This window comes from Bufo gargarizans, chromosome 1, assembly GCF_014858855.1.
Source record: "Bufo gargarizans isolate SCDJY-AF-19 chromosome 1, ASM1485885v1, whole genome shotgun sequence".
Classification (NCBI taxonomy): Eukaryota; Metazoa; Chordata; class Amphibia; order Anura; family Bufonidae; genus Bufo; species Bufo gargarizans.
The window spans coordinates 457,205,598-457,231,468 of NC_058080.1; the positions used below are offsets into that span (position 1 = coordinate 457,205,598).

General features: G+C 42.5%; 1 protein-coding gene across 2 annotated transcripts in view; it reads right to left on the bottom strand.

The window, feature by feature from the left end:
• APBA1 (amyloid beta precursor protein binding family A member 1) overlaps positions 1 to 25,871 on the bottom strand; it is a 139,541-nt gene that overhangs the window by 61,974 nt on the left and 51,696 nt on the right. For both annotated transcript variants that reach the window (XM_044272846.1, XM_044272838.1), the window contains exon 2: positions 1,184 to 2,381. In XM_044272846.1, coding sequence (XP_044128781.1) covers positions 1,184 to 2,344 — 1,161 coding nt within the window. In that variant the 5' untranslated portion in view covers positions 2,345 to 2,381. The remainder of the gene's footprint in view (positions 1 to 1,183; positions 2,382 to 25,871) is intronic.

The following is a 25,871-nucleotide window of genomic DNA, read 5'->3' on the forward strand; positions in this document are numbered from 1 at the left end:
ATCAGAAAATGGGGGCATATCCTAGAGGTATGCCCCCATTGTCTGAGATGGGAACACCCCTTTAATAAAGACCCACTGAAAAAAAGATTTTTCGCCCCAAAAATGAGTAAAATGCCTCTGAAGCTATCCATAGCGTTTAAGTTCCAGAAAACCAGTTTAAGTTTATATTGGACAGGATTGGTTCCTGGGTTTTAGATTATAAGGACATATAACATAGTCTGTGAAACACGTAAGCATCTATTAGTAGCCCAATCAATCATGAAAGTGGAAGCTGGAAATACAATTCCAGAGCCAAATCCTGTCATTTCAAACCCCAGTACAATAACCTTGTATAAGAAACTAATGAATATACAGACTGATGCGTTAAACAGTTACACTGCATACACTAAAGCTATCAAATAATAAATTGGGCTTATCACCGCTAAATAAAATCCAACTGTGCTTAATGCACAGCCACCGAAAATGCTAGAAGACAGCGTCTGCGCAGGATCTGAGCAGAATCGCATCTGACATACACCAGCTCAGAGTGAAGCAGCAAGACCGCTGCACCCCTGACTTCAAATGGGCGACTTGTGTATGGCACAAGGGGGTAATAAAGTGGTTTTACAGTAAAACATCGTTAGGGACATAATGACCAGATGCTTTTGTTCCTTTTAAATAGTACATTATATTTTATTAATATCACCAAGTCAGTATATGTATTAGGCTACATGCACACGACCGTATGTGTTTTGCGGTCTGCAAATTGCGGATCCGCAAAAAAAAAAAAAAGATCCATTGTAACAATGCCTAAAACGGACAAGAATAGGACATGTTCTATTTTTTGTTTGCAGGGCTATGGAATGGACATACGGATGCGGACAGCACACGGTGTGCTGTCCGCATTTTTTGCGGACCCATTGAAATTAATGACTCCGCATCCTATCCGCAAAAAAAACCGGAACGTGCACGGAAACAAACGTTTGTGTGCATGTAGCCTTAATATATCATTTTTACATATATTTTTACCATTATATGATATAGGGCTTGTTTCATTCGGTCTACCTTATTGACATATTGGTGAGTAAAATATTACATTGCACACTACATTTGCTAATACGATCATTCCTATATTCCAGGCTCTGAAGTAAGAAAACGCAGTTTGAAAGAAGACGGTCGAGCAGTAGATACAAGACATACTTACATCTCCATCTAGTGGCCTTTGGTCATCACAGTCCTTGGTTGGACTAATATCCTGCCTCATCACCCAAATAGGCTCTTTTGGCTCATCAGGAGTGTAAGGGGAGCGTATTGTCCTAGTCTTTACTTCCTCTATAGCCTCCTTAATGTCCTTGATAGCCAGTGAAATGGCGTCACGCTTCTCCTTACTGTACCTTTGCACCATCTCCACGGCATTAGCAGCAGTTTTTGAGGCAGAAGAGAGGTTCCCATTAGTTACATGCCCTCCACCAACCACCTTGGAATGATCAGGGAGGTCTATACTTTGTTCCGCTTCAGGCATATCCTCAGCCGCCTTGTCTAGGCTTTGAGAGCTCATACTTTGCTTCACCTCTGCCACAATTTGATCAATGTCTTCTTCTTGCTCATAACTGTCCATCCTCGGGTACGGTGCAAACTCTGCCTCCTTTTCAGGACTATCCGACTCTCCATCAGACCGCTCATCATAATGGTGGAGGCGAGCACCCAGGGCTTCTTTACGATAATTATCAGCTTCTTCTCTCTCTTGTTCATAAAGGCGGAGGCCTTCCCTGATATCCAAATCAGGAGTGTCTCCTATTTCCTCATACACATGTTCCTGCAGTCCATAATCCGCATACGGTTCTGCATATTGCTCATCCTCACCCCTGTGAAATAACCTTTGTGTGTAGACATAACCGGAATATGCTGCATTAATGGCCTCCTCATGGTCCATCCCATGAAAATGTAAATGATTGGGGAGAGTCCTGTTATGTAGCACCTCACCATGCTCTGCCTCAGCGTTCTCGGTGTATTCCTCAGACTCGGGCCTGTAGTGAATCGCATAGGCATTCTCATCCTCATTCTCCTGAGCTCTGTCAAGGTCATACCCATCTACTTGACCTGTGATGACATCCCCCTCTGCAGTGTCTGTATGATTGTGAAACCCACTCTCTGTACTCGCAGATCTGGCAAGTGTTCCTTCTTCGTCTTGTCCAGAACCTGCATCCTGCTCTCCGGCTGTATGCCGTAAGTTAGGAGACGCGTATGCATGTTGTTCTTCTTCGACTTCTGGCAGTTCAAGGTCAGCTTCCACAGACTCGTTGATGTCTGCATTGGCAGGCTCATCACTTGCCTCCACCTCTTGTGCTCCGTCTAGATGGTTCATGGCAGATTTTGGGGCGTTTACAGTATTAACATCTTGTCTGCAAAAAAAGAAAATCAAAGTATAAGATTCTAGTGATAATAAAAGGTAAAATACTCTACTGGTCTAGTAACAAACATATATGGTTCCAGTACTAGGATAAAGTGCAGGCAGTAGTGAGTATAAAGCAATGGTAATATCAATGATATTGTACTAAAGCTACCTGGAATCTAATTAACCAGAAAAAAAAAAGATCATAAAGCATGAGAAAGAACGGCATACAAGAATTATCCAGCAGAACGTGGCCCCTACCTCTTCTGCACCTTTGTGTCCGTCTCTCTTCATGTAAATGCCCTAAAGCGTGAGAAATGCACTAAAAGCTGCCTCCCTCTCCTGCTCTATTTACTCACATACACTTTCCTCACAGACGGCTTGAGATGCTGCAGGATACAAACATAATTGTCACACTCGCTCCAAACCATTCCACGGAATGACTGCAGCAAGTAAACAATCTTCTCGGATGATAAAAACCTCGGCTCACATACGCCAAACTGCTACCATTTTCTGGTGTCCCAATTTATTTCTTGTAGCAAACACAGTCATATCAGTTATAGGGCTCTTTCACACGAGCGGATGCCGTGCGTGGAATGCGCTGCGTGAAAGAGAACCAAGCCCCGCTCCGGACAGCAGAGACACGGAGCAGTAACATGACTGATAAGGCTCTTTGCCTCTCTGTGACCTTTTTACTACAAAATCACAGTAAGATAAAGTTGTCACTGTAATTTTGTAGTAAAGAGGTCACAGAGAGGCACGGAGCCTTATCAGTCAACTACGCTTCTCTCTGAAATGTTGCAGTGTTTAAAATATGAGTCGTAAACAGGAAGAAGGGTCATAGGGTAGTCCTTCCCCCAGATTATCCCCACCCAACTCAGTTTTATTGTCAGGTCTCTCCTGAGGCACAAATAGGGAGAGACTTGTCAATCCCTCAATTCCTGAGGGTGTTGTCAAGGTGGGCACCTGGTATTTACCCTTTCATCCCCATATGGGGATCTGGATTTTGCTGCAGGTGCCACCTCTAGGAGTAGTCTATGCTCAGAGACTGCTGACCCAGGCAGGGCGAAGGACACTGGTGCGTGGCACCAAGGGGAAAGGCAATTGCAGAGGGCAAGCTGAGGTCAGGACTATTGCTGAAATGATTACTAGATTGAATCGAGTAATTAGACACAAAAAAATCCTCTGCAAATTTTTAGCATTGAGAATTCGTTTGTGTCATGTGACCACGGAGCGGGAGTGAAGCGCTTGCTATTACACACCGCTCCGTGGTCACCCGCCGGCCCGCACCGCACTTTCCTCCTGACACATCGTTAGAACAAAATGCACGTAAGCGTGCACTATGACCTGATGCTGTGTGACGTCAGGACGACAGTGCAGCACGCGGGAGAAGAAGACGCACAAACTGGGGGGAAAGCTGGTGGAGCTGGGGGGCAAGCTGGTGGCACTGGGGGGCAAACTTGTGGCTCTGGGCGGGCAGCTGATGGCACTGTGGGGGCAAGCTGGTGGCACTGGGGGGGGCAGGCTGGTGGCACTGGGGGGGCAGCTGGTGGCACTGAGGGGCAAGCTGGTGGCATTAGTGGCAAGCTGGTGGCACTGGGGGGCAAGCTGGTGGCACTGGGGGGCAAGCTGATGGCACTGGGGGGGCAGCTGATGGCACTGGGGGAGTAGCTGATGGCACTGGGGAGCAGCTTGATGTCACTAGTTGGGAGCTTGATGGCACGGGGGGGGGGGGGGGGCAGCTGATGGCACTAGGTGGAAGCTGATGGCATGGGGGAACCTGATAGCACGGGGGGCTAATGAGTTTTTTTTATACAGAAAAACGTTTTTTGTTATTAGAGTACTCGATTAATCATTGGATTAATCGATAGAATACTTGATTACAAAAATAGTCGATAGCTGCAGCCCTAGTCAGGACAACCATAGTTTGTGCAATACGGTAAATAGGCAATAGTCATGGCAGGCAGCACAGGGTCAATGCAGTTCTCAGGCAGATGTCAGGACAGGAGGCACATGGTCAATATGAAAAACAGGCTGAGGTCAGGCATCGGAGGTCAGAAGATACGATAGTGTACCTTTGTAGGACTAGACAAGCTGTGAGCCTTTTGCTCAGGCACCTGTATAGGAAGGTGCCCTATGTACCCCAATAAATGCTGTCATTTCCTGGGAAGAGGTTAGCCCTAAGTGAGCGAGCACCAGGAAGCGGGAGCGGAAGACTAGGAGCAGCCTGGAGCAGCAGGGAGGATGAGTACTGCAAAGTCCATGCCTGACTGGAGAGAGGAGATGTTGGCGGCCTATGCACAGCAACAGACAAATGGAGATCTGGTTGCTTTAAATATATATTAGGAAATTAATCAGCACTGATTTTTTTGGACTTAAAAATGAAATGTTCAAAAGTGAAAAATGATTTTTAATAAGAAAAAGTTAATAAAGAATTAATTTAAAATCAATATAAATTTATTTTCTCTTTCTGCCCCAAGAATTTACCCACAAGGGATCTGTCCTGTGCTAAAAAGGAAGCATTCATACGACTGTGCTGCCGCCGCGTTGGCGTTGCAGACCGCAAACTGCAACATGAACTCCGAATCGCAGTGCGGACTCATTAACTTGAATGGGTCAGAGCTTCGCAAGATACAACAAAAGATAGGACATGTCCCATCTTTTGCGGAGAGGAGGCATGGACCCGGAAGCCCACAGAAACACAAGGCGGTAGCACGGTCGTGTCAATGCTGCCTAAAAAGTAAGTATATCTACAGTATATAAAACATATGGAAAGCTGTGATGAGTATATGAGTAAATGAATGGTCACATCATTATTCTTACATTGGTTTTCAAGAGAACAGCTAGTTATTTGCACTCTGAATAGGTTTGGATTTTTTTTTCATTATATATTTTAGGGAAACAATGGGAACATATCACATGGAGCGCAGTATAATATGTATGGAGGAACATTAGATTTATAAGGTTAGATTTAATATCATTTGGCACGAGGTTGTCTAGCTCTATTATCAAGGCAGCCGAAGACTGTATGATGACAAATTGCCAGATTTGCACTAGCAATGTGATTTACAGTTCCAGAAGGGACACTGGCATAGCTGATTGATTCCCAGGCCATAATCAGATAGCAGCACACAGGCCCATAAAATATAGATGGCTTTGCTGCTAGAGACATTAAGAGTGACTCACTGAACTCAGGGGTTTTGTTCACTATAGTTATTTTGTTGAAGTCTTCAGAACAGAAATTGAAAAAGAATTATTGCAAAAAAAAAAGAACATGAGCACAAAGCAATGATGTCTGCCATAAATGTGTACAGTGCCCTACAGAAAATATTTCACACTCTTGTAGATGAAAAGTATTCTTTACTGAGGTTCTTTAAAGGGGAACTGTCACCTCTCCTGACACGTCTGTGTGAATAAGTACTTCCAATTCCCATGTAATAACAACTGTTGGGCATCTTTTCTTATTACTTTATTCTGTGCTATTTATTTTATTATTCCTGCTAGAAGTTTATGGATAAAGGTACAGATGGGTGTTACTGGCTGGGGGTGTGTCCTTGCACAGTCTGCCATAGGCAGCACTGATTGGACAATACGCAGGGACATCCTCCAACTGGTAACACCCATCTGTTTAACGGAAGACCAGCACAGCATGTGGTCATATGAATAAATGTTCCAGAATTTTAATTTCACGTGGAATACAATTATCGATTTAAACAGACAAGAGGTGACAGGAACTCTTTAAAGGACCACTCCGGGCAAAAATTAACCATCACTTGTTTATATGTGGTTATTTCCTGTTACTACCTATTTTGCACATTGAGGCATCAAGTGGCTGCCATTTCCAGTAACTGAGTGAGGGTCCGACTTCCAGCCCCCCTGCTGATCAGCTGTTGGAAGTGAATGTGAGGGCCCACCAGAGCGATTAGCTTGGGGGACACATGGGGGCAATGACCCCCATATTTTATGTCAGTTACTAGGCAGTATGTGTTTTCTGCCCCCCCCCCCCCTTTCTTTTTCCCGCTCTTATTTTACAGGTAAATTTACCTCAAAGAAGAAGAATCCGGTTGGAGCTGGTTTTGTTTATGTTGGAGATTCTGTATGGCAACTGAAGAGGAGCTTCTAATTGGTTGCTGCCATGTTGCTGGGGGAGATTTCCAGCTCTGTGATTTGTCCCTGCCCGCAAGGCGGGAAATTTGTCCCCTTTATATTCCCAGGTTCGCCGCTACCTCAGGGCAGTCGCCGCGGATCTGGACAGCGCCCGCCCTCCCTCCCTTTAATTTTGTGCTATCTGTCGCTGTGCTTTATTAGAGGGGCTGTATCGCTCAGCTGATGCTGAGTGGATCTTGGTCTATATGGATGGTTTTAAATTGGTATTTATTGTTATGGTTATGGTTTTGATTATTAATTTATTTATTTATTGGTTTTAATCTTGGTTACCCTTAATAAAGCACTTCGGCCATTTCTATTCCATTAAAGGGGTTCTGCACTTTCAATTAACTGATGATCTATCCTCTGGATAGATCATCAGCTTCTGATCGGCGGGGTCCGACACCCGGGACCCCCGCCGATCAGCTGTTTGAGAAGGCAGCGGCGCTCCAGCAGCGCCGCGGCCTTCTCACTGTTTACCGCCGGGCTGCCCGCCCACTGACGTCACGACTTGTATCAACTACAGTGGGCGCGGCTAAGCTCTGTTCACTTGAATGGAGCTTAGCCGCGCCCACTCTAGTTGATACAAGTCGTGACGTCAGTGGGCGGGCGGCCCGGCGGTAAACAGTGAGAAGGCCGCGGCGCTGCTGGAGCGCCGCTGCCTTCTCAAACAGCTGATCGGCGGGGGTCCCGGGTGTCGGACTCCGGCTGATCAGAAGCTGATGATCTATCCAGAGGATAGATCATCAGTTAATTGAAAGTGCAGAACCCCTTTAAGAAAAAAGTTGTCAGTGTTTTTATTTAGCTTAATCACAATATGATGGAGGAAGAGTGGGTCATTTGCCTCCATGGGCCTGAGCTGCAATACCAAGAAGAGCTGCCATACAATGTATGCTGGGAGGTGGACCTGCACAGATGAGATACTGATAGCCTATCCTGATGATACGTCATCATTATGTAAGTCAAGGAAAAACCCTTAACATCAAATCTGCAAAATAAGGAACATTTTCATCGGTCCCTTTGAAAAATGCCTATTCTTATCCACAAAACAGAGAACAACAGGACACATTCTATAATTTGTCGCACAGCCACACAGGACAGACATTTTTCCTCATTGTTTTTTTTTTTTAAATGAAGGACAACGGATTACAAAAAAGGATGCAATCCTATTATTATTTTCAATTGATAATTTGCCCGATTGAAACGACACAGACAAACAGCACAGACATCAGCGTTTTCCCATTTAGTAAAAAAAAACAAAAAACGTACAGGCATGTAAAAGACAAAACAGATACACTTTTACCATCAGTTTTTTCTATAGAAGCCTATGCAGCAGCTAAACTTTTTATTATTTTAAGTAAGGGTACTTTCACACTAGCGTTATTCTTTTCCGGTGTTGAAATCCGGTAAAGGGTTTCAATACCGGATCAGTTTTTTCCTAATGCATTCTGAATGGAAAGCAATCCATTCAGTATGCATCAGGATGTTTTCCGTTCCGTCCCTTGTACGGTATTTGACCGGACAAAATACTGCAGCATGCTGCAGTATTTTTTCCGGACAAAATCCCGGAACAATACCGCACTTGCCAGATCTGGCATAAATTTCCAAACCGAGCGTTCTGGAAATTGCCACATTGCCGGATCCGGTTTTCCAGTCTGCGCATGAGCCGGGATATAGAAGGAGCAGGTTTCCCTTTTGATCTTTGAAAAAAATTTAAATACCGGATCCGTTATTCCTATTGTGGCTGAGAAAACGGATCCGTCCTCACTGACTTACATTGTGTGTCATGACATCTTGATCTGCACCACATCGCAGACAGAAAACCGCTGCTTGCAGCATTATTCTGTCCGGGATGGGGACGCAACCAAACGGAATGGAATGGATTCTGATGCATTCTGTTCAGTTCAGTTCACAATAAATGGGGACAAAACGGAAGAGTTTTCTTCCGCTATTGAGATCCTATGACAGATCTAGATAGCGGAAAGGGAAAGCGCAGATGTGAAAGTAGCCTAAACCAGTAATTCGGGGCCTGCATCGCAGATTCCACCAAAAAGATTGGACATGCATGCAGGCCTTTTTTTGCAATAGAAAGTAGGCACCAAGACGGAAACCAATGGACCTCATTACCGTCAGTGAGGTCTCTTCAGTTCACCTCGTTTCAGTTAAGTGTCGTATCCGGCACTTACATTATTTTTCCTTGTTCGGTTCCTCTTTCTGAGCAGAACCACGAAAAAAAACTATGGGCGAAGTGAACATGGCCTAACTAAAAGAAAAAGGATGGTAAGAAAAAGGCGATAATTGAGAATATTTCATACTCAATAATTGCACACAGAAGGTATTACAGAATTATAATATTTCATTATTCATCATATGAAAGCAACCAGTATAGCCAGGAGGCAGGAGTGGATCTGCCAGTACAAACATGCATACATGATATGTTACAAATAGGGGTGCCATTTCATAGTAGAAACTGGCACACAACCTGCTGTAGGTGCCATCCCTCATGTTCTTTCCACAGGATTCAGTAGACACTCAACTAAATATCAGTCTTCTATACACTGTCTACGTGACATCTTTGCTTGGCCTTCTGGATGAATACCAATGCCCCGCGTTATAAAATGTTTTAGAAGTCCCCTGTGACAAGAAAGAGACATCACCATTGTGAATCGAATGCAATGGACGATGAAGGTACCGTGCTTAGAATATAGCACTGATTTCTGTTATGGCTGTCATATCAGCCGTATCATGATCTGCACAGGCAGAACTGTAATAGATTTATTTGAATGCAAATATAAGGTGATACCCACACTCCTGCAATTGAGAAACATGAAATGAAGCTTGTAAAATGAAGACTAAGAAATTGATCGGTGCCCTTGAAACTGGGTACAATCTTATATTGTGTTACTGGCAATTTATGGAACTAAAAGGCTGACATTTACTAAATAAATTGTATGGGACAGCATGAACTGTAAACCTTCAAAAACATATCACGAGTAATAGGATGTGCATGTCCGAAGAACATGTGCCAGCACTGCGGGATATACTGGTGATAATATATAACAGCGTATGTCACGTACAGTGGGTGTGGATCTACTTTACCAACTGAGTTGGATTTTGGGCTATCTCTAAGGGCGTTATCCTGGCAATACCCTGGTTTTCACCAGTTTTTTCTATATACAGGGATCTGGTCTTCACTGCAGGAGAGCCACCAGGCTGCTACCTTTTGAGATAGTCCTAGTGTAGTTGGTGGCTGACCTATGGGGGTCAGAGATACTAGTGCAAAGCACCAAGTAGTCAGAAGAAATGCTGAGGTCAGAGCAGGCTAAGAACAAACGTATCTGAGAAATAAGTCCAAGGTTAGGGCAGGCAGCAATAGGTCAATACAAGGCTAAAGTTAGCGCCGGTAGCAGAGAATCAGAGTCATTTGTCAGGCAGAAGTTCAGTACACGGTAAAAGACAGAATAACGCATCTTCACTGGTTAACTAAAGACTAGGAACCTAAAGCTCAGGCACCCTCAGACTTTTAAAACAAGGCGACAACCAGCTATAGGCTGGGGAAGAATTAGGATGTGTGCTCACTGGCCCTTCAGGAGCCTGAGAGAGTGTGTGCACCCTATAGTATAGCCCAGGGCTAGCTAGAGGAAGCGCAGGCCACAGCCTGCTGAATCTGCACTAAGAAGGCCAGCGGCAGGGAGCGGGGGCCAGCAGGGTGAGTAGTGTGGTGTCTGTACCCGCAGAGATGAGCAGGGCAGCAGTGGGCACGGGATGCCAGCGCAAAAGTGTATAGGGTTTTCAGGGAAAATCAATACACCTCTATCAATGACTAAAGAAAATAAAGAATTAATCACCTAAAAATTCACAAAAATAGCTGCAATTGTATCCCAGGGAAACAAAGCTTCCATCAAAATCCACAGCAAGAGATATAAAAGAGAACAATCACATGCACGCTGGAGAACGCAGCCAGTGCAGGCCATCAGCCAGGCAACCAATGTCATTCTGAGCCAATAACTCTGAACATGAACACATATTTGGCTATGATCAAAAAGTGCTCATCACTAAAATCATCACGACTACACTACTGCGTGTACAATAGATTTTGGGGTTAGACGTGTAGTCATAGCAACTATTATAAGTCACTTTTTTCTCCAGATTTTTATTTGCGCTATAAATACATCTTGTAAGCATCTTTCCATTATTCATGCTCAGACTCCTAAATAAAAGGTCAGATCAGCAGAATAATCTTATATCAAAGGCCACCTTAAAGTGACGGCAAACCTTAAATTACACAGTTTTATTAGAGGAAAATTGTCCCTTCTACGGCCATCACTTTGCCCAGCTTTGCAAAATGATATATGAGGAAAAGTTAAAGTTAACTTATCTTGGAAGCTGCCAGTCGCAATACTGGATAAGGCTCCATTCACACATCCGCAAATGGGTCCACAAACCCATTCATTCTCTATGGGGACAGAAAAGATGCGGACAGCCCACGCATACGCATTTCTGTGCCGCTGCCCCAAACTTCCGGGCTTCGGCCCCGAACTTCAGGGCCGTGGCTCCGCAAAAATTAGAACATGTCCTATTCCGGTCCGCAATCGCGGACAAGAATAGGCAGTTCTATGGGGGGTGCCAGCCGGGTGTATTGCGGATCTGCAATACACTACGGACGTGTGAATGGACCCTAAGATGTGGTTCTATTGGCTTCAATTTACCCGTCTGCTGATTCAAATGACTGAAGGTCTCCTCTGTCTGCCAACATTATTGTTCTGTACCAGGTGTATGTATAAGGTTTTACGTATCTAAGGCTGGATTCACATCACGTTATTCCATCCAACATATAGAAAAAACATACAAATTAAGTGGATGCTTCAGACTGATGCCATACAGTGGCATCTGATCACCACAAAGTTCCATTGTGAAACAAAGTATATGTTTTTTTACCGGACAGTACAGGATACAAGAATGTGGTGTGCGGCATTTTTGTATCCTTTTTTTTTTTATAACGTGTACAGTACAGACCAAAAGTTTGGACACACCTTCTCATTCAAAGAGTTTTCTTTATTTTCATGACTATGAAAATTGTAGATTCACACTGAAGGCATCAAAACTATGAATTAACACATGTGGAATTATATACATAACAAAAAAGTGTGAAACAACTGAAAATATGTCATATTCTAGGTTCTTCAAAGTAGCCACCTTTTGCTTTGATGTCAAACGGAGCTTAAAACGTGAAGTGACCCCACCCTAACTCGTTTTTTATTTTTTATTTTAAACTTCTTCCACCTAACACTCTACTCTAGTATCTTGACCGATGCCATTTGGTTGGCTTATACTGCCTGACTGCTGTTGCCTCCTAATTTCTTCCTAAGCAAACCATATTTACGGCATTCAACTGTTAAAGGGGTTGTCCGAGTTATGAAAAAAAAATATAGCACTGTAAATCTGATGGGCAGCAAAATATAACTAAGCTAAGCAAGTTTTAGGTAAAACAAAATAATTATTATATTTCCTCATTTCCCTGGTTCTCTTCTGGCTCTTTGTTTACCTGCAATAACAACAATCTCTGCCCCTCCCCCTTCTCCGCAAAGGGAGTGAATATAAGTGCTGCCCTGAGTGACATGTCTGCCTGCTGGGATACTGAGCTGCATGTTGTATGTGTAGGACTACAAGTACCAGCTGTACAATGACACTGCTGATACACACAGGATCTTTCCTCTACCTGTTCTTGTGCAGAACTCCTCTAGTCAGTGAGCTCCTGTGCCCAGCATTTGTCTCCTCACTGCCTGCAGCTACTGAGTAAAGCCTTCAGCCCTCAGTCTGTGCAGCTGAAGGGGTTAAGAATCCAGGGAGAGAGCAGACAGCAGCAAAGGGGGTAGTGACCAGCACTGTGAAGTCTGGTGTACAGACACATCTCTGCTCTTTCAGGTTTGTGCACTAATCACCATCAGAGAAGGAAGAGAAGCTGACATCACAGGTCATGTGACCCTCAGTGAAATCTGAGAAAGGAGCAACTACAGATAGAGTAAGTGCATGGCAAAACTGTTACGTTTGATTAGTTAGAAACATACAAAGAACTAAAAAATAACTCTGACAACCCCTTTAAACTCCAGTGGAGCTGTATTTACATGCAGCAGATCATTCCCTCTGTATGGAAATAAAGGATCACTATTGCGATTGTTCATCCCCATATAGATTTATTGTTCCTGGGCAGCAGATCCCTGTTTACATGGGATGATCTGCTGGTGTTTGAGGTCTCTTCTCTATGTTTGTCGGCCTTCTTAAGTGTAAAGAGGACTTGAACAGACCCATTCACCAATCAGAGATATGTTTGCTGACTGAGCTGACAGCCAACCAGGCATTGAAGCTGAGTCAGATGGGAAGAGTCAGAAAACGGCGGCTGAGTGTAAAATGATCAGTAGCAGAGATAGAAGCAGGGAGGATAGAGGTGCTGACGCCCTGAATATTGAGTCTTTCGATAGGTCATCAGTAAAACATTGGTGAGAATCCAACACAAGTTACCTCCGCAGAAGCCATGGCCACTGGAACTAACACAGTGTTCGGAGCCAGAAGCAGACAGCTAAGTGTACCATGTAGTGGTCACGCTGGGTTACTGCAACTCGGCTCCCGTTTAAGGACAAGCTATCACTATTGAAGTTTTAGAACTCCCCTTTACATAAAGGACTCCATTAGCTGTTCCATAGTTGCCCACTATTCTCCTAAACATTGTGTTATGAATTATAAAATTCCTTACTTCCCTCCATGCACTGTTCCAGTATAGGACAGTTTTTTTATATTTCTGCTAGCCCCTATAACACTACATACGCTCTCATAGGTCCAGATAAGAAGTTTACTGACAGCAGCACACAATACAATGGAGCACAGCTTGGCAGCATAAGCTTTTAAGGCAAACACATAGAGAATTACTGGGGCGGAAGCCCATGCATTAGCTTCGGTATTCATAATAAACTTGCACTAAAATTAGCCACAGCTTTTCTACATTATGTTTCCTACTCAATGACCCATATAATCATTGGAAACATCCATGCATAGACAGAAAAAAATTGGAACCATTCAGGCTGATGTGGTCAAAAGAAGGGTCTGATTATTGCATGGGAAAATTATAGGAAGCGTCAAATATTAGGAGAAAAGAAAAAGGAAACAAAATGGTAATACTGTATGTTCTCTAAATGCTGTATGTAAGAGCATATTCAGACTGGCCGCGTACGGGTATATTCACACAGACATGTTTGCTATGTGGTATTATGTAAGACTTTATTTACACTAGCACCTTTTCTATGAGGAATTATGGGGGGGAATTATGAATGGTTGTAAGCCAGTTTACTCTTGTATAAAAGTTGCATATTTTTGCACAAGCCGCTATCTGCACAAAAATTTGCGATATCGCCATTTTGCTCTTCCCACATCACTTTATAGAGGTGAGAAGAACAGTGGACAAAGTTTAGTGAAAGGGGGATGGTTTCATGCAGCCCAACAGATTGACTATAATTTACGCCAGAATTTGTCATTTGAATATGTTTGTGTATATTCATACAAGCACTTTTTCTATGCTGTATTCTACTGTATGTAAGGATACAGTATATTCACACAGGCACTTTTAATATGCTGTATTATATGTAAGGATACAGTATATTCACACTGGTACTTTTAATATGCTGTATTATATGTAAGGATACAGTATATTCACACTGGTACTTTTAATATGCTGTATTATATGTAAGGGATACAGCATAATCTCACTAGCACTTTTACTATGCTGTATTATATGTAAGGATACAGTATATTTACACTGGCACTTTTTCTATGCTGTATTATATTTAAGGATACAGTGTATTCACAGTGGTATGTTTTCTATACTGTATTATATGTAAGGATACAGTATATTTACACTGGCACTTTTTCTATGCTGCATTATAAATAGGAAAACAGTATATTCACACTGGTACTTTTTCTGAGCTGTATTATATTTAAGGATACAGTGTATTCACACGGGTTTGTTTTCTATACTGTATTATATGTAAGGATATAGTATATTCACACTGGTACATTTTCTATGCTGTATTATATTTAAGGATACAGGGTATTCACACGGGTTTGTTTTCTATACTGTATTATATGTAAGGATATAGTAAATTCACACTGGTACTTTTATGCTATATTATATTTAAGGATACAGTGTATTCACAATGGTACTTTATGCTGTATTATAATAGAAACATGGTATATTCACACTGGTATGTTTTCTATACTGTATTATATGTAAGAATACAGTATATTCACACTAGTACTTTTTATGCTCCATTATATTTAAGGATACAATGTATTCACACTGGTTCTTTTTCTATGCTGTATTATATGTAAAAGCTATAGTCACATTAGACTTTTTTTTCTCTGTAGTAGTATAGTAACGTTTTCTACGTAGTATTATATGCCCACCATTCCGATGAATGGTCAACCATATTAATACACCGACCACCACATCAAGCAGAGCAGTAGCTTCTCATACTTATCAGTACTCCTCTCTGACTAAGGCCTCATGCACACAACCGCATGTATTTTGCGGTCTGCAAAAAACAGATCCGCAAAAAATACAGATGACGTCCGTGTGCATTCCGTATTTTGTGGAACGCAACAGCTGGCCAATAATAGAACAGTACTATCCATGTCTGTAATGCGGACAATAATAGGACATGTTCTATTTGTTTGCGGAACAGAAATACGGACTGTGGGGTTTTGCTCTGGTAGACAGGCTAGCGGATGCAGTATAGAGGCAATCACAAAGTCCTTACAGTTCGGTGTTTATTCACACATAAGGAAAAACAAAATGACCGTTCACAGTCTTGGTGTTTGTTCACACCATGCAATGCCCATAGAACAAAATCTTCACCTGGTTAGCAGTTTTCTATCCGCAGTCCACAGCAGGCTTTAGGGGCCTGTTTCCCGGGATGCGGCTCTCAGCATGCGGCACAAATTCACAGGTCCCAAAATACAGAGACTCCCCAGCTTCTCTGTCAGATGGAAGAAAAACCACACCCAGCTGAGACTGTTGGCTGGGTTTTATATAGGCCAAAAAAGACCCGGCCTGGAGCGTGGGGAGCAGCCACCCACCCAGCACTTTGGGTACTCCCAGTAACAGCCGGCCCGAGTCGGCTTTACAGCCATACTAACAGCAAAACAGTGTCAGTCAGCACTAGCTGCCGCTGACACTTAAAACTACCGACTCTTACCTCATTGAGGCGAGGAATCTCTGTGACACATACCTTTCATCAATGACGGCCCCCTGCGCCTACAGGACATACGAAAACGGAATGCACACGGAGTGCCTTCTGTTTTTTTTGCAGACCCATTGAAATGAATGGTTCCCTATATGGTCCGTAAAAAATACGGAACGGACATGGAAAGAAAATATGTTTGTGTGCATAAGGCCTTATTTAGAGGAGACCCAACAGAGTATAAGAAAAGGAGTTCTCCAACATAAAATTCCTTTTACTGGTGAAAATTTTTAAATTTGTCCCTGGTTTACCATTGGCTATAATATATTTATTATTATACTCACTTATATAGCGCTGACATATTCTACAGCGCTTTACAGCTGTCTCCAATGAAGCTCACAGTTTAAGTTCCCTATCAGTATGTCTTTGGAGGGTGGGAGGAAACGAGAGTACCCAGAGGAAACCAATGCAAATACTGGGAGAACATATGTTAAATGGGGGGGCAACATCAAGAGAGGCTTGCAAAAGTAAAGAGCAGTTGGGGCATCTATGAATAGATATCGCAGGGGGAAAGACTGCACGCTGCAGGCAGAGGGAGCGAAACATAAAGGAAGGAAACGGCTGAAGACAGCAGCCCTAGTGGAAAAAACATAAATTAAAGCAAGACTATTATCAGTAACATCAATTATACCGTAACATATGACTTAGAGCAGCACTAAGCTTTCAACAAACTTTGCATTACACTGAAGACTAACACTATTTCTGGCCATTATATCCCATGTAACTGGTATTTTTTTTTAGCAGTTTTCCTCAGAGTTTTCTGAATATCTGGTTCACAGTTCTCTCAGACATGGTAGGTGGAGACTAGCTACCATCCACTGTACACAGAAAGTAGAGGAGAATCTGCTTCTTACCCTTATCTTACTCACTAAGAAGCAGCCCCTGGATAATGGAGGACATTACAGAGCAGTACTAAACTGTAGGCTTATAAATAAAACACTTCTGCTGATACAGTGGAGGAAATAATTATTTGACCCCTCACTGATTTTGTAAGTTTGTCCAATGACAAAGAAATGAAAAGTCTCAGAACAGTATCATTTCAATGGTAGGTTTATTGTAACAGTGGCAGATAGCACATCAAAAGGAAAATCGAAAAAATAACTTTAAATAAAAGATAGCAACTGATTTGCATTTCATTGAGTGAAATAAGTATTTGAACCCTCTAACAAAAAAAGACTTAATACTTGGTGGAAAAACCCTTGTTTGCAAGCACAGAGGTCAAACGTTTCTTGTAATTGATGACCAAGTTTGCGCACATTTTAGGAGGAATGTTGGTCCACTCCTCTTTGCAGATCATCTCTAAATCCCTAAGGTTTCGAGGCTGTCTCTGTGCAACTCTGAGCTTGAGCTCCCTCCATAGGTTTTCGATTGGATTAAGGTCCGGAGACTGACTAGGCCACTCCATGACCTTAATGTGCTTCTTCTTGAGCCACTCCTTTGTTGCCTTTGCTGTATGTTTTGGGTCATTGTCGTGCTGGAACACCCATCCACGACCCATTTTCAGTTTCCTGGCAGAGGGAAGGAGGTTGTCGCTCAGGATTTCACGATACATGGCTCCGTCCATTTTCCCGTTTATGCGAATAAGTTGTCCTGTGCCCTTAGCAGAAAAACACCCCCAAAGCAAAATGTTTCCACCCCCATGCTTGACGGTGGGGACGGTGTTTTGGGGGTCATAGGCAGCATTTTTCTTCCTCCAAACACAGCGAGTTGAGTTAATGCCAAAGAGCTCTATTTTGGTCTCATCAGACCACAGCACCTTCTCCCAGTCACTCTCTGAATCATTCAGGTGTTCATTGGCAAACTTCAGACGGGCCTGCACATGTGCCTTCCTGAGCAGGGGGACCTTGCGAGCCCTGCAGGATTTTAATCCATTGCGGTGTAATGTGTTTCCAATGGTTTTCTTGGTGACTGTGGTCCCTGCTAATTTGAGGTCATTAACTAACTCCTCCCGTGTAGTTCTAGGATGCTTTTTCACCTTTCTCAGAACCATTGACACCCCACGAGGTGAGATCTTGCGTGGAGCCCCAGAGCGAGGTCGATTGATGGTCATTTTGTGCTCCTTCCATTTTCGAACAATCGCACCAACAGTTGTCACCTTCTCTCCCAGCTTCTTGCTAATGGTTTTGTAGCCCATTCCAGCCTTGTGCAGGTCTACAATTTTGTCTCTGACATCCTTGGACAGCTCTTTGGTCTTTCCCATGTTGGAGAGTTTGGAGTCTGCTTGATTGATTGATTCTGTGGACAGGTGTCTTTTATACAGGTGACTAGTTAAGACAGGTGTCCTTAATGAGGGTGACTAATTGAGTAGAAGTGTCTAACCACTCTGTGGGAGCCAGAACTCTTAATGGTTGGTAGGGGTTCAAATACTTATTTCACTCAATGAAATGCAAATCAGTTGCTATCTTTTATTTAAAGTTATTTTTTCGATTTTCCTTTTGATGTGCTATCTGCCACTGTTACAATAAACCTACCATTGAAATGATACTGTTCTGAGACTTTTCATTTCTTTGTCATTGGACAAACTTACAAAATCAGTGAGGGGTCAAATAATTATTTCCTCCACTGTATATAAACTTTCCTTGTAGCTGTGCAGTCTTTCCTTGTCAACTCCTGTTCACTACTCCGCCCTTCCCTTCCTAAAGACTTGCATTAACATGTGTAATATGATCCTCCTGCAGAGATGATCTGTCCTGCACAGGAAACAGGATTTTTTAAACTTAAAAGCAATAAGCAGTGCTGGGGCGGTTTGGGGGTGGTAAACAGCTGATAACAGTAGAACTAAGCATTTCTCACTGTTAAAACATATTACAAAATTTATTGTGGTCGCTTGAATTACTGACTTAGGCTACTTTCACACTAGCGTTTTCAATTCAGCTATTGAGATCAATCATAGGATCTCAATAGCGGAAGAAAACACTTAAGTTTTGTCCCCATTAATTGTCAATGGGGACAAAACTGAACGGAATGCACTAAAATGCATTCTGTTCAGTTTGGTTGTACTCCCATTGCAGACAGAATAAAGCTGCAAGCAGCGTTTTTCTGTCCGCGATGTGGTGCGGAGCAAGACGGATGCGTCCCCCATTGATTCTCTGACACAATAGAAAACGGATCCGTCCCCCTTTGACTTTCAATGGTGTTCATGACGGATCCGTCATGGCTATAGAAGAGATAATACAACCGGATCTGTACATGACAGATGCATACGGTTGTATTATTGTAACGGAAGCGTTTTTGCAGATCCATGACGGATCCGCAAAAAACGCTAGTGTGAAAGTAGCCTTAGGCAAAGTTGTATGAAAAGTTAGTGACTATTTAAAGACTAGGTACACATTTGGGGGCAATTTCTATGCTTGCATTTTACTCCTTTTGGGCTTAAAATAATTTTTTCACTTGGTCTTTATTAAAAATATTAGCTTTGTCACAAAGGGCAACTACTGCCTAGGTGTGAGAATTGTATTTCACTTTCAGACGGTCATCTAATAACCCTTACCTCTAAATCACTAGGAGCTCAAAAACACTTATTTAAGCCACATTGTTATCAGTAAAATAATAATTGAGCTATAATGAATGTTTATAAGGTCAGAGATAAAGAGCCTTCAGTTGAGCTGCTTGATGGAACACAGTAAAAACACAGAGCATGGTACTAGAGAATCTCAAGGTCGTACTGAGAAAGGGGCTCAACATTTTTAATAAAGACCAATTGAAAAAATGATTTCTAGTTAAAAATGAGTACAATGCAATAATAAAAAAAGCTACCAAAGGTGTCCATAGCCTTTAAGAATGAGAAGGCACAGCCCACTGAACATTGTTGAGCGGATTTTCAGTCTGGGGCTAGTCAACAACTATTTAAATTTTAAGCCCCACCCATTGGTGCTAATTAGTATATATCTGAATACTGCACAGCTTGAAAATGAAAACCATAAAATGAAAAAGCAAAGTGTGAAATTAAAAGTAAATCAGCAGAAGCTGGCACTGTCACTGCTCATTTTAATTTTAATTTTGGCACTGAAATTGTTTTCAGGGATGAAAACTGAATTTTAAACTGTCACTTTGCTTTTCATTTATCCATTTTGTATGTCAGCTTTTTTATAATTTGATCATAAAATATCAGTATGGGTAATGAAAATTAAATGACTAAAATAAAAATTAAATGACAAAAGGCCTTTTTAATGTTGTCTTACATTACCCATGCTTGAAGGAAAAACTAAATAGCGAATTAAGTGATTTCTTTTGCAATGTCAAAAGAATATTTGCATTTTCATTTTATTTTTTCAATTTTCATTAGATTTTTGACCGCATTTACCTCCCTTAAACAGTAATGTCCATTTCTTGATGCACACACTCAGTTTTCGGGGTTGTCCAGGATTAGAAAACATGACTGCTTGCTTTCAACATCAGCACCATACCTGTGCACAGGTTGCATTTGGTACTGCAGCTCAGTACCATTCACTTCAATTGAGAGGAGCTGCAACAGCAGACATAACTTATGGGTGACAACATACTTTCCTTTAATCCTAGAGAAGTCCTTTAAGAGCTGTTGGTGGTTGAGACCCAATAATAGAAAGAAGCAACTGAGCCTTGTAATAGGTCATTTAGCTGAAAGCTATGTATCTGCATTACTTGCACATATCCAATCAAATTGAGCATTGACCGGGGTCTGGCTAGATCCACATTACAATGATTGCATCTGAAAAGACTGTTTTCTATACACATTGAATTGCGATAAATGAACGACTGGCTAAAAGATAATCTAATAATACAGTCAGAATGTAAGCTTATCCCTAAAATTAATCTAAATTACCATTTAAACAAATTTTGTGTTTGAGAAAATTAGACTCCATCCCCAGGGCTATTACGCCTCTTTCACAAGAGCTAGTTTTCCATCTGGATGCGACTATTTTTGTGAACAGACAGCATCTGGGCTGATTCCTTAGGGCTGTTTCACACGAGCGGATGCCGTGCGTGGAATCCGCTACGTGAAAGACAGCCAAGACCCGATGCAGACTGCAGAGGCACGGAGCATTAACATGACTGATAATGCTCCGTGCCTCTCTGTGATCTCTTTACTACGAAATCACGGTGACAACTTTATCTCACTGGGATTTTGTAGTAAAAAGGTCACCGAGAGGCACAGAGCATTATCAGTCATGTTACTGCTCCGTGTCTCTACTGTCCAGAGCGGGGCTTGGCTGTCTTTCACGCAGCGGATTCCAGGCACGGCACCTGCTCGTGTGAAAAAGCCCTTATGGTGCCTTCACACGCGGCAGATTTTGTGGCAGAAAATTCTGCAACTGTCAATCTGTTCCATTCACCTTAATGGGGCTTGCAGAAATCCTTGTGCTTGCCGCCCCATCCATTCAAATGAATAGAACTGATTTTCAGTCGTGTAACTTTCTGTAACACAAAATCTGTCACGTGTCAAGGCACCCTTACCCATTCATTTCAATGGCAATATGCACAAGTGCAGTAGCATAGCTCTAATAGACGGAGCTGCTATGGGGCCCATGGAGGAAGGGAGCCCAGCCGTACAAGAAAGCCCCGCCCCCAATTATATTTATATAACTAGCTGTGAAAACCTAGCTAGCTGTGCTGAAGGACCTGCGATGTTATCGTCATGTGACCAGGGCAGCAAGATGGAGCTCAGCCGTGGAGAGGAAAAGGTAGTGAAACTACATGGGGAGGAACTTCTGTGCGTGCCTGGACGAGAGGTGAGTGGTGTCCTGGGATAGCCCATAACATCCTCATACTGGGAGTTGTAGTTTTGTCCTACTGTATCCCCCTCCAGGTAATGTTCACCGATTCCCTACAATAACAGTCTGGGCATGCTGGGAGTTGTAGTTCTCTCCTCTTATACCCTCTCCCTGTAATGTCAAGTTATGCTCCATAATAACAGCCTGGATATGCTGGGAGTTGTAGTTCTCTCCTCCCTCCATGTATTGCCCACTAATTGTCACCAGTTTTACACTGCTGGCAGTAGTTTCCGACAGAGAACAGTCTGCCAAGCTCTCTGGAGGTTATCATTGCACCCAGAGCGCTCCGGCAGGCCGTACTCTGGCGGAACAGCTTGCTGGAACTACTGCCGGTAACTGGTCATGATAAGACTTGTAGTTCTCATCACTATAATGATGTTCTGCAGCAGCTGAGGTGTACCTTAGGCTTAGTTCATATCTGCACTTGTGACGTTCGCTGTTCTGCTCTGTCCAGGGAGCACAACAACGAAAATCACAGCAGTGCTGGAACCGGCGCATCTGGACATGGGGATCTTATTCAGATTCTTCCTACGGGGCCCAATGATTTTTATGTGCACCCCTACACACAAGCATTGCTTTTCACGGACCATCACTGTGTTCAGCTGTAAATCGCAGCATGTTCTATATTGTCAAATTTTCACGCAGCTCTGGCCCCATAGAAATGAACTTGGCTGAGTAGAAAACTGAAGGCAGACCGGATGCAATGTGTTTTTCACTGAAGGTTGCTAGGAGGTGTTGAGTGTTATTCAGTTTCAATTCATGATTGCATTTGTACGTGGAATAAAAACACAAGACCTTAAAGGGTTTCTGTCACCAGAATGAACCCTCTTAAACTGTGACATTAGCTAATGTCAGCAGAATCCAACTCTGCTATTTTTATGTTTATTGATGCCCCCCTTACTGAACAATTCTTACTTTTGTAATATGCAAATGAGCCTCTAGGAGCGGGGGGGTGTTGCTCCTGCTCCTAGAGGCTCCGTTCTCCCACCTCATTCCACGCCCTGCTGTCCTTGATTGACAGGGCCAGCGTTCGTCTTCTCCTGCCTCATTCAGATGGCCGTAGTGTGTTGTGGATCTGCAAAAAACGTGTAGCGGCAATTTGCGGACTGCATATGGCCGCTAGCATACTAGAAAATGCCTATTCTTGTCTGCGATTGCTCTCTTTTCCGCGGAGCAGAACCACGGATGCAGATAGCACACGGTGTGCTGTCTGCAGCTCTTGCGGCCCCATCGAAAAATTGCGATATGGGTGCGGACCCGTTCATCTGAATGGGCCCTAAGTATCATTCGAATTCTTCTCCAATACACTGCAATAAATTGCGATTGCAATGCATTGCAGATTCACTATGTTCTTATGGAGCCCTGCCACTTGCAGGGCCCCACAGGAACTACAGCTGTACTTTTAAGAGAGCAGACATTAGACCCGGGGCAGAAAAACAGCACAAACGCAGCAGCTATGGTGTCTGCTGCACTCATGAGTGGGCATCATTTTTAAACATGGACTTCCACCATCCATGTATGCCGGAGGTCCAAAACGGGTTAAGCCAGAAAGGGTTAAACCAGTGGCTTAATGTCGGGGATATGATAAAATAACAAAATGAGCATTACTCACTTCATTAATTACCCTGCTGCTCCAGTGCCACTGTTCCACCGGGTCCACAGTTCCAGTCTTAACATTTATGGCATATGCACAGGGTATGCTATAAATGTCAGATAGGTGCAGCAGGTACATTATTTGCAATAATTAATCAATATGTCCATCTTTGCAAGCGATCTTTTTTATTTCTCCAGCACATCTCAAAAACGCTTCAAGCAATATCCATGAAAAAAGTCCATTTTATGTCCTCTGCTCTTATGCAAATCGATGACTTCCTATGGTAACATGTCAATATAAATAAAACATATGTATATAAATATAGATAGTGTATGTATATATATATATATATATATATATATATATATATATATATATATACCGTATATATATATATATTTTTTATACTGTACCGTGGCTTACCCTCTTTAGGTACGCTTCTTTTTCACACCATGCACTTTGCCCCTTGCATGTTGAGTATTGCCTTTCACACCCCAGATATCCTAGCTCTTCCCCCTTATGTCTAGCTCATTGCTAGCTTACCACTCTTTTATAGTCACACTTTTACATGCTTTTCTTTCCAGATTTTCTCATATACCGGCTTCATTGGCTTTGTTTATTTCACTTTAAAATGTTAATAAAGACAGAATCCGAAAAAACGTATTTCTAAATATAAGGAAAACCTGACCGCGTACGTGGTATTGGTTTATCAACCACCTCTGTCATTCCAATGTTTGCTTTTCTCTAGCTCTAAGGTAGCAGCCTCACGGTCAGGGATGAGACAACAAGTAGTGAGCAGATGTACCTGAAGGTTCCTCCTGGGAGCAGCAATTCTATTAATTGAGCATTTCATAAGACAAGCTGAAATGGTTCTCTAAAACATCCACGTTATTTCCACACCAACGGGGGGGGATGTGTTTACCAGAAGGGGCATGCTGTAGAGAAATTGTGCATCTGAAAAAAAGAACTGCAAGATCAGCACAGCGCCCCAGTTACTACAGAAATGTGCCTCTATAAACAGATATTTCCATCTGTAGATCTGGTAACTTCAGTGTCTGGAAAATAGATGCTGAGCTTATTAATTATATACTTATTATAAAGGACACTGCCAATCACTAAGTAGACTATGCAGATGGCATTGAAAGAACAGGGATTTAAAAGGTGTCCGAGATTTTTTTTTAAATGTAGGAACCCATATAAAATGGAGAAAAAAAAAAAAAAACATTCGCCCTTCAAATGTCCCTTGGCTCAAGCGCTGCCTCTCCAGTCCCTGCTGGTCCTGTAACAATGCCATCATGCTCATCTTTCACGTGACTGCTGAGGTCAGTGACTGGCCTCATCGGTCACGTGCCTATCATACACACATGACTAGTGAGGGTGAGGGCCGTGTCTGACTACATCAGTAAGGCTGAGTTCACACAGGCGTTGCGGGAAAAGGTGCAGGTGCGTTGCGGGAACATGCGGGATTTTTCCGCGCGAGTGCAATACATTGTAATGCGTTTGGGGTCAACAATCATACTGCTGATCGGTTGTCCTCATACTAAAGATAATTGGCACGTGTAAGTGCAGGAGACAAGGGGCAACTGACATGTTGTTTTACGAAAGACGATTATTGTGAACAAATGTTTTTAGGAACACTAATTTATCAAGTGAAAACCTGGTGGATGTGGCATCTGAAACCATCATTTCTGGGCAGCAGATAATTCAGTGTAAAAAGTGCCCATAAACAATGAATCTGTATGGGGACGAGCGACTGCTGTCCCCATACAGTGGAGGTGATTGCTGCATGTAAATGTAGCTATCACCTCTGCTGACAATCAGGCAATTATTGGGAATGAACAATAATTGCCTGCTTAGTCAGAGCCCTAAGTCTGCAGATCTGAACGAGTCTGCTAATATAGCAAGAACTAAATCTAACCAAATTAAGATTACCTAAAGCAAGCTAGAAAATGTACCATCGGCTGTGTGGGTGCACAAACTAAGAACAAAGCAGAATTGCAAATATCATGAAAAACTAAGTAAAAATGGTAAATCAGAGCTGTGACTATCAAGTATTGTGAATGGTGGATCCTGTATCTATACAGAGATGATATATGTCATTGCAATCCTGCCTGTGATGTTAATGAGATGACTGCTGAGAAGTGATTTCTACAGAACAAGAAGTGTCAAGTCTATTATGAAACTCAGTGGCCAGATTGAAAACTGCAAGATTTCAGGCTTTACTTAAAGAAATATAGATAGTTTAAAAATTTAAACAAAAGGTAATTTTCTGATGACAATTTCAGGGCCACGCAGAATATCCTTCTCTAAGTTCTGCCCTTCAGTCATCTGTTAGCCTAAAGTGGATGGAATTAGGGTTGTCTGGGACCAATAGAAAAAAATCAGATACTGCCTTGACAAGTATTAAAACAACAAACTGGTCACATGCCATTCATGCACACTTCACCTCTAAGGCCATTGATTAGCCAGCGGTGGTCACGGACATGTATATGTGACATTGGGGTGAAGGTGACATGGATGTCTTGGCACTGGAATAGCACGACTAAGAAGATGGGCCCTTTTTCTGGTGCTTTAAAAACTATTAAGGCAGTATTTCTAATGGGTATCGAACAATCCCTTTAAAGGAAATTGTCCCATCTGGACATTAATGGGATATTCATAGAATATGCCATAAATGTCCTATAGGTGCGGGTCCTCTTAAACCTCTCAAGAATTGGGAC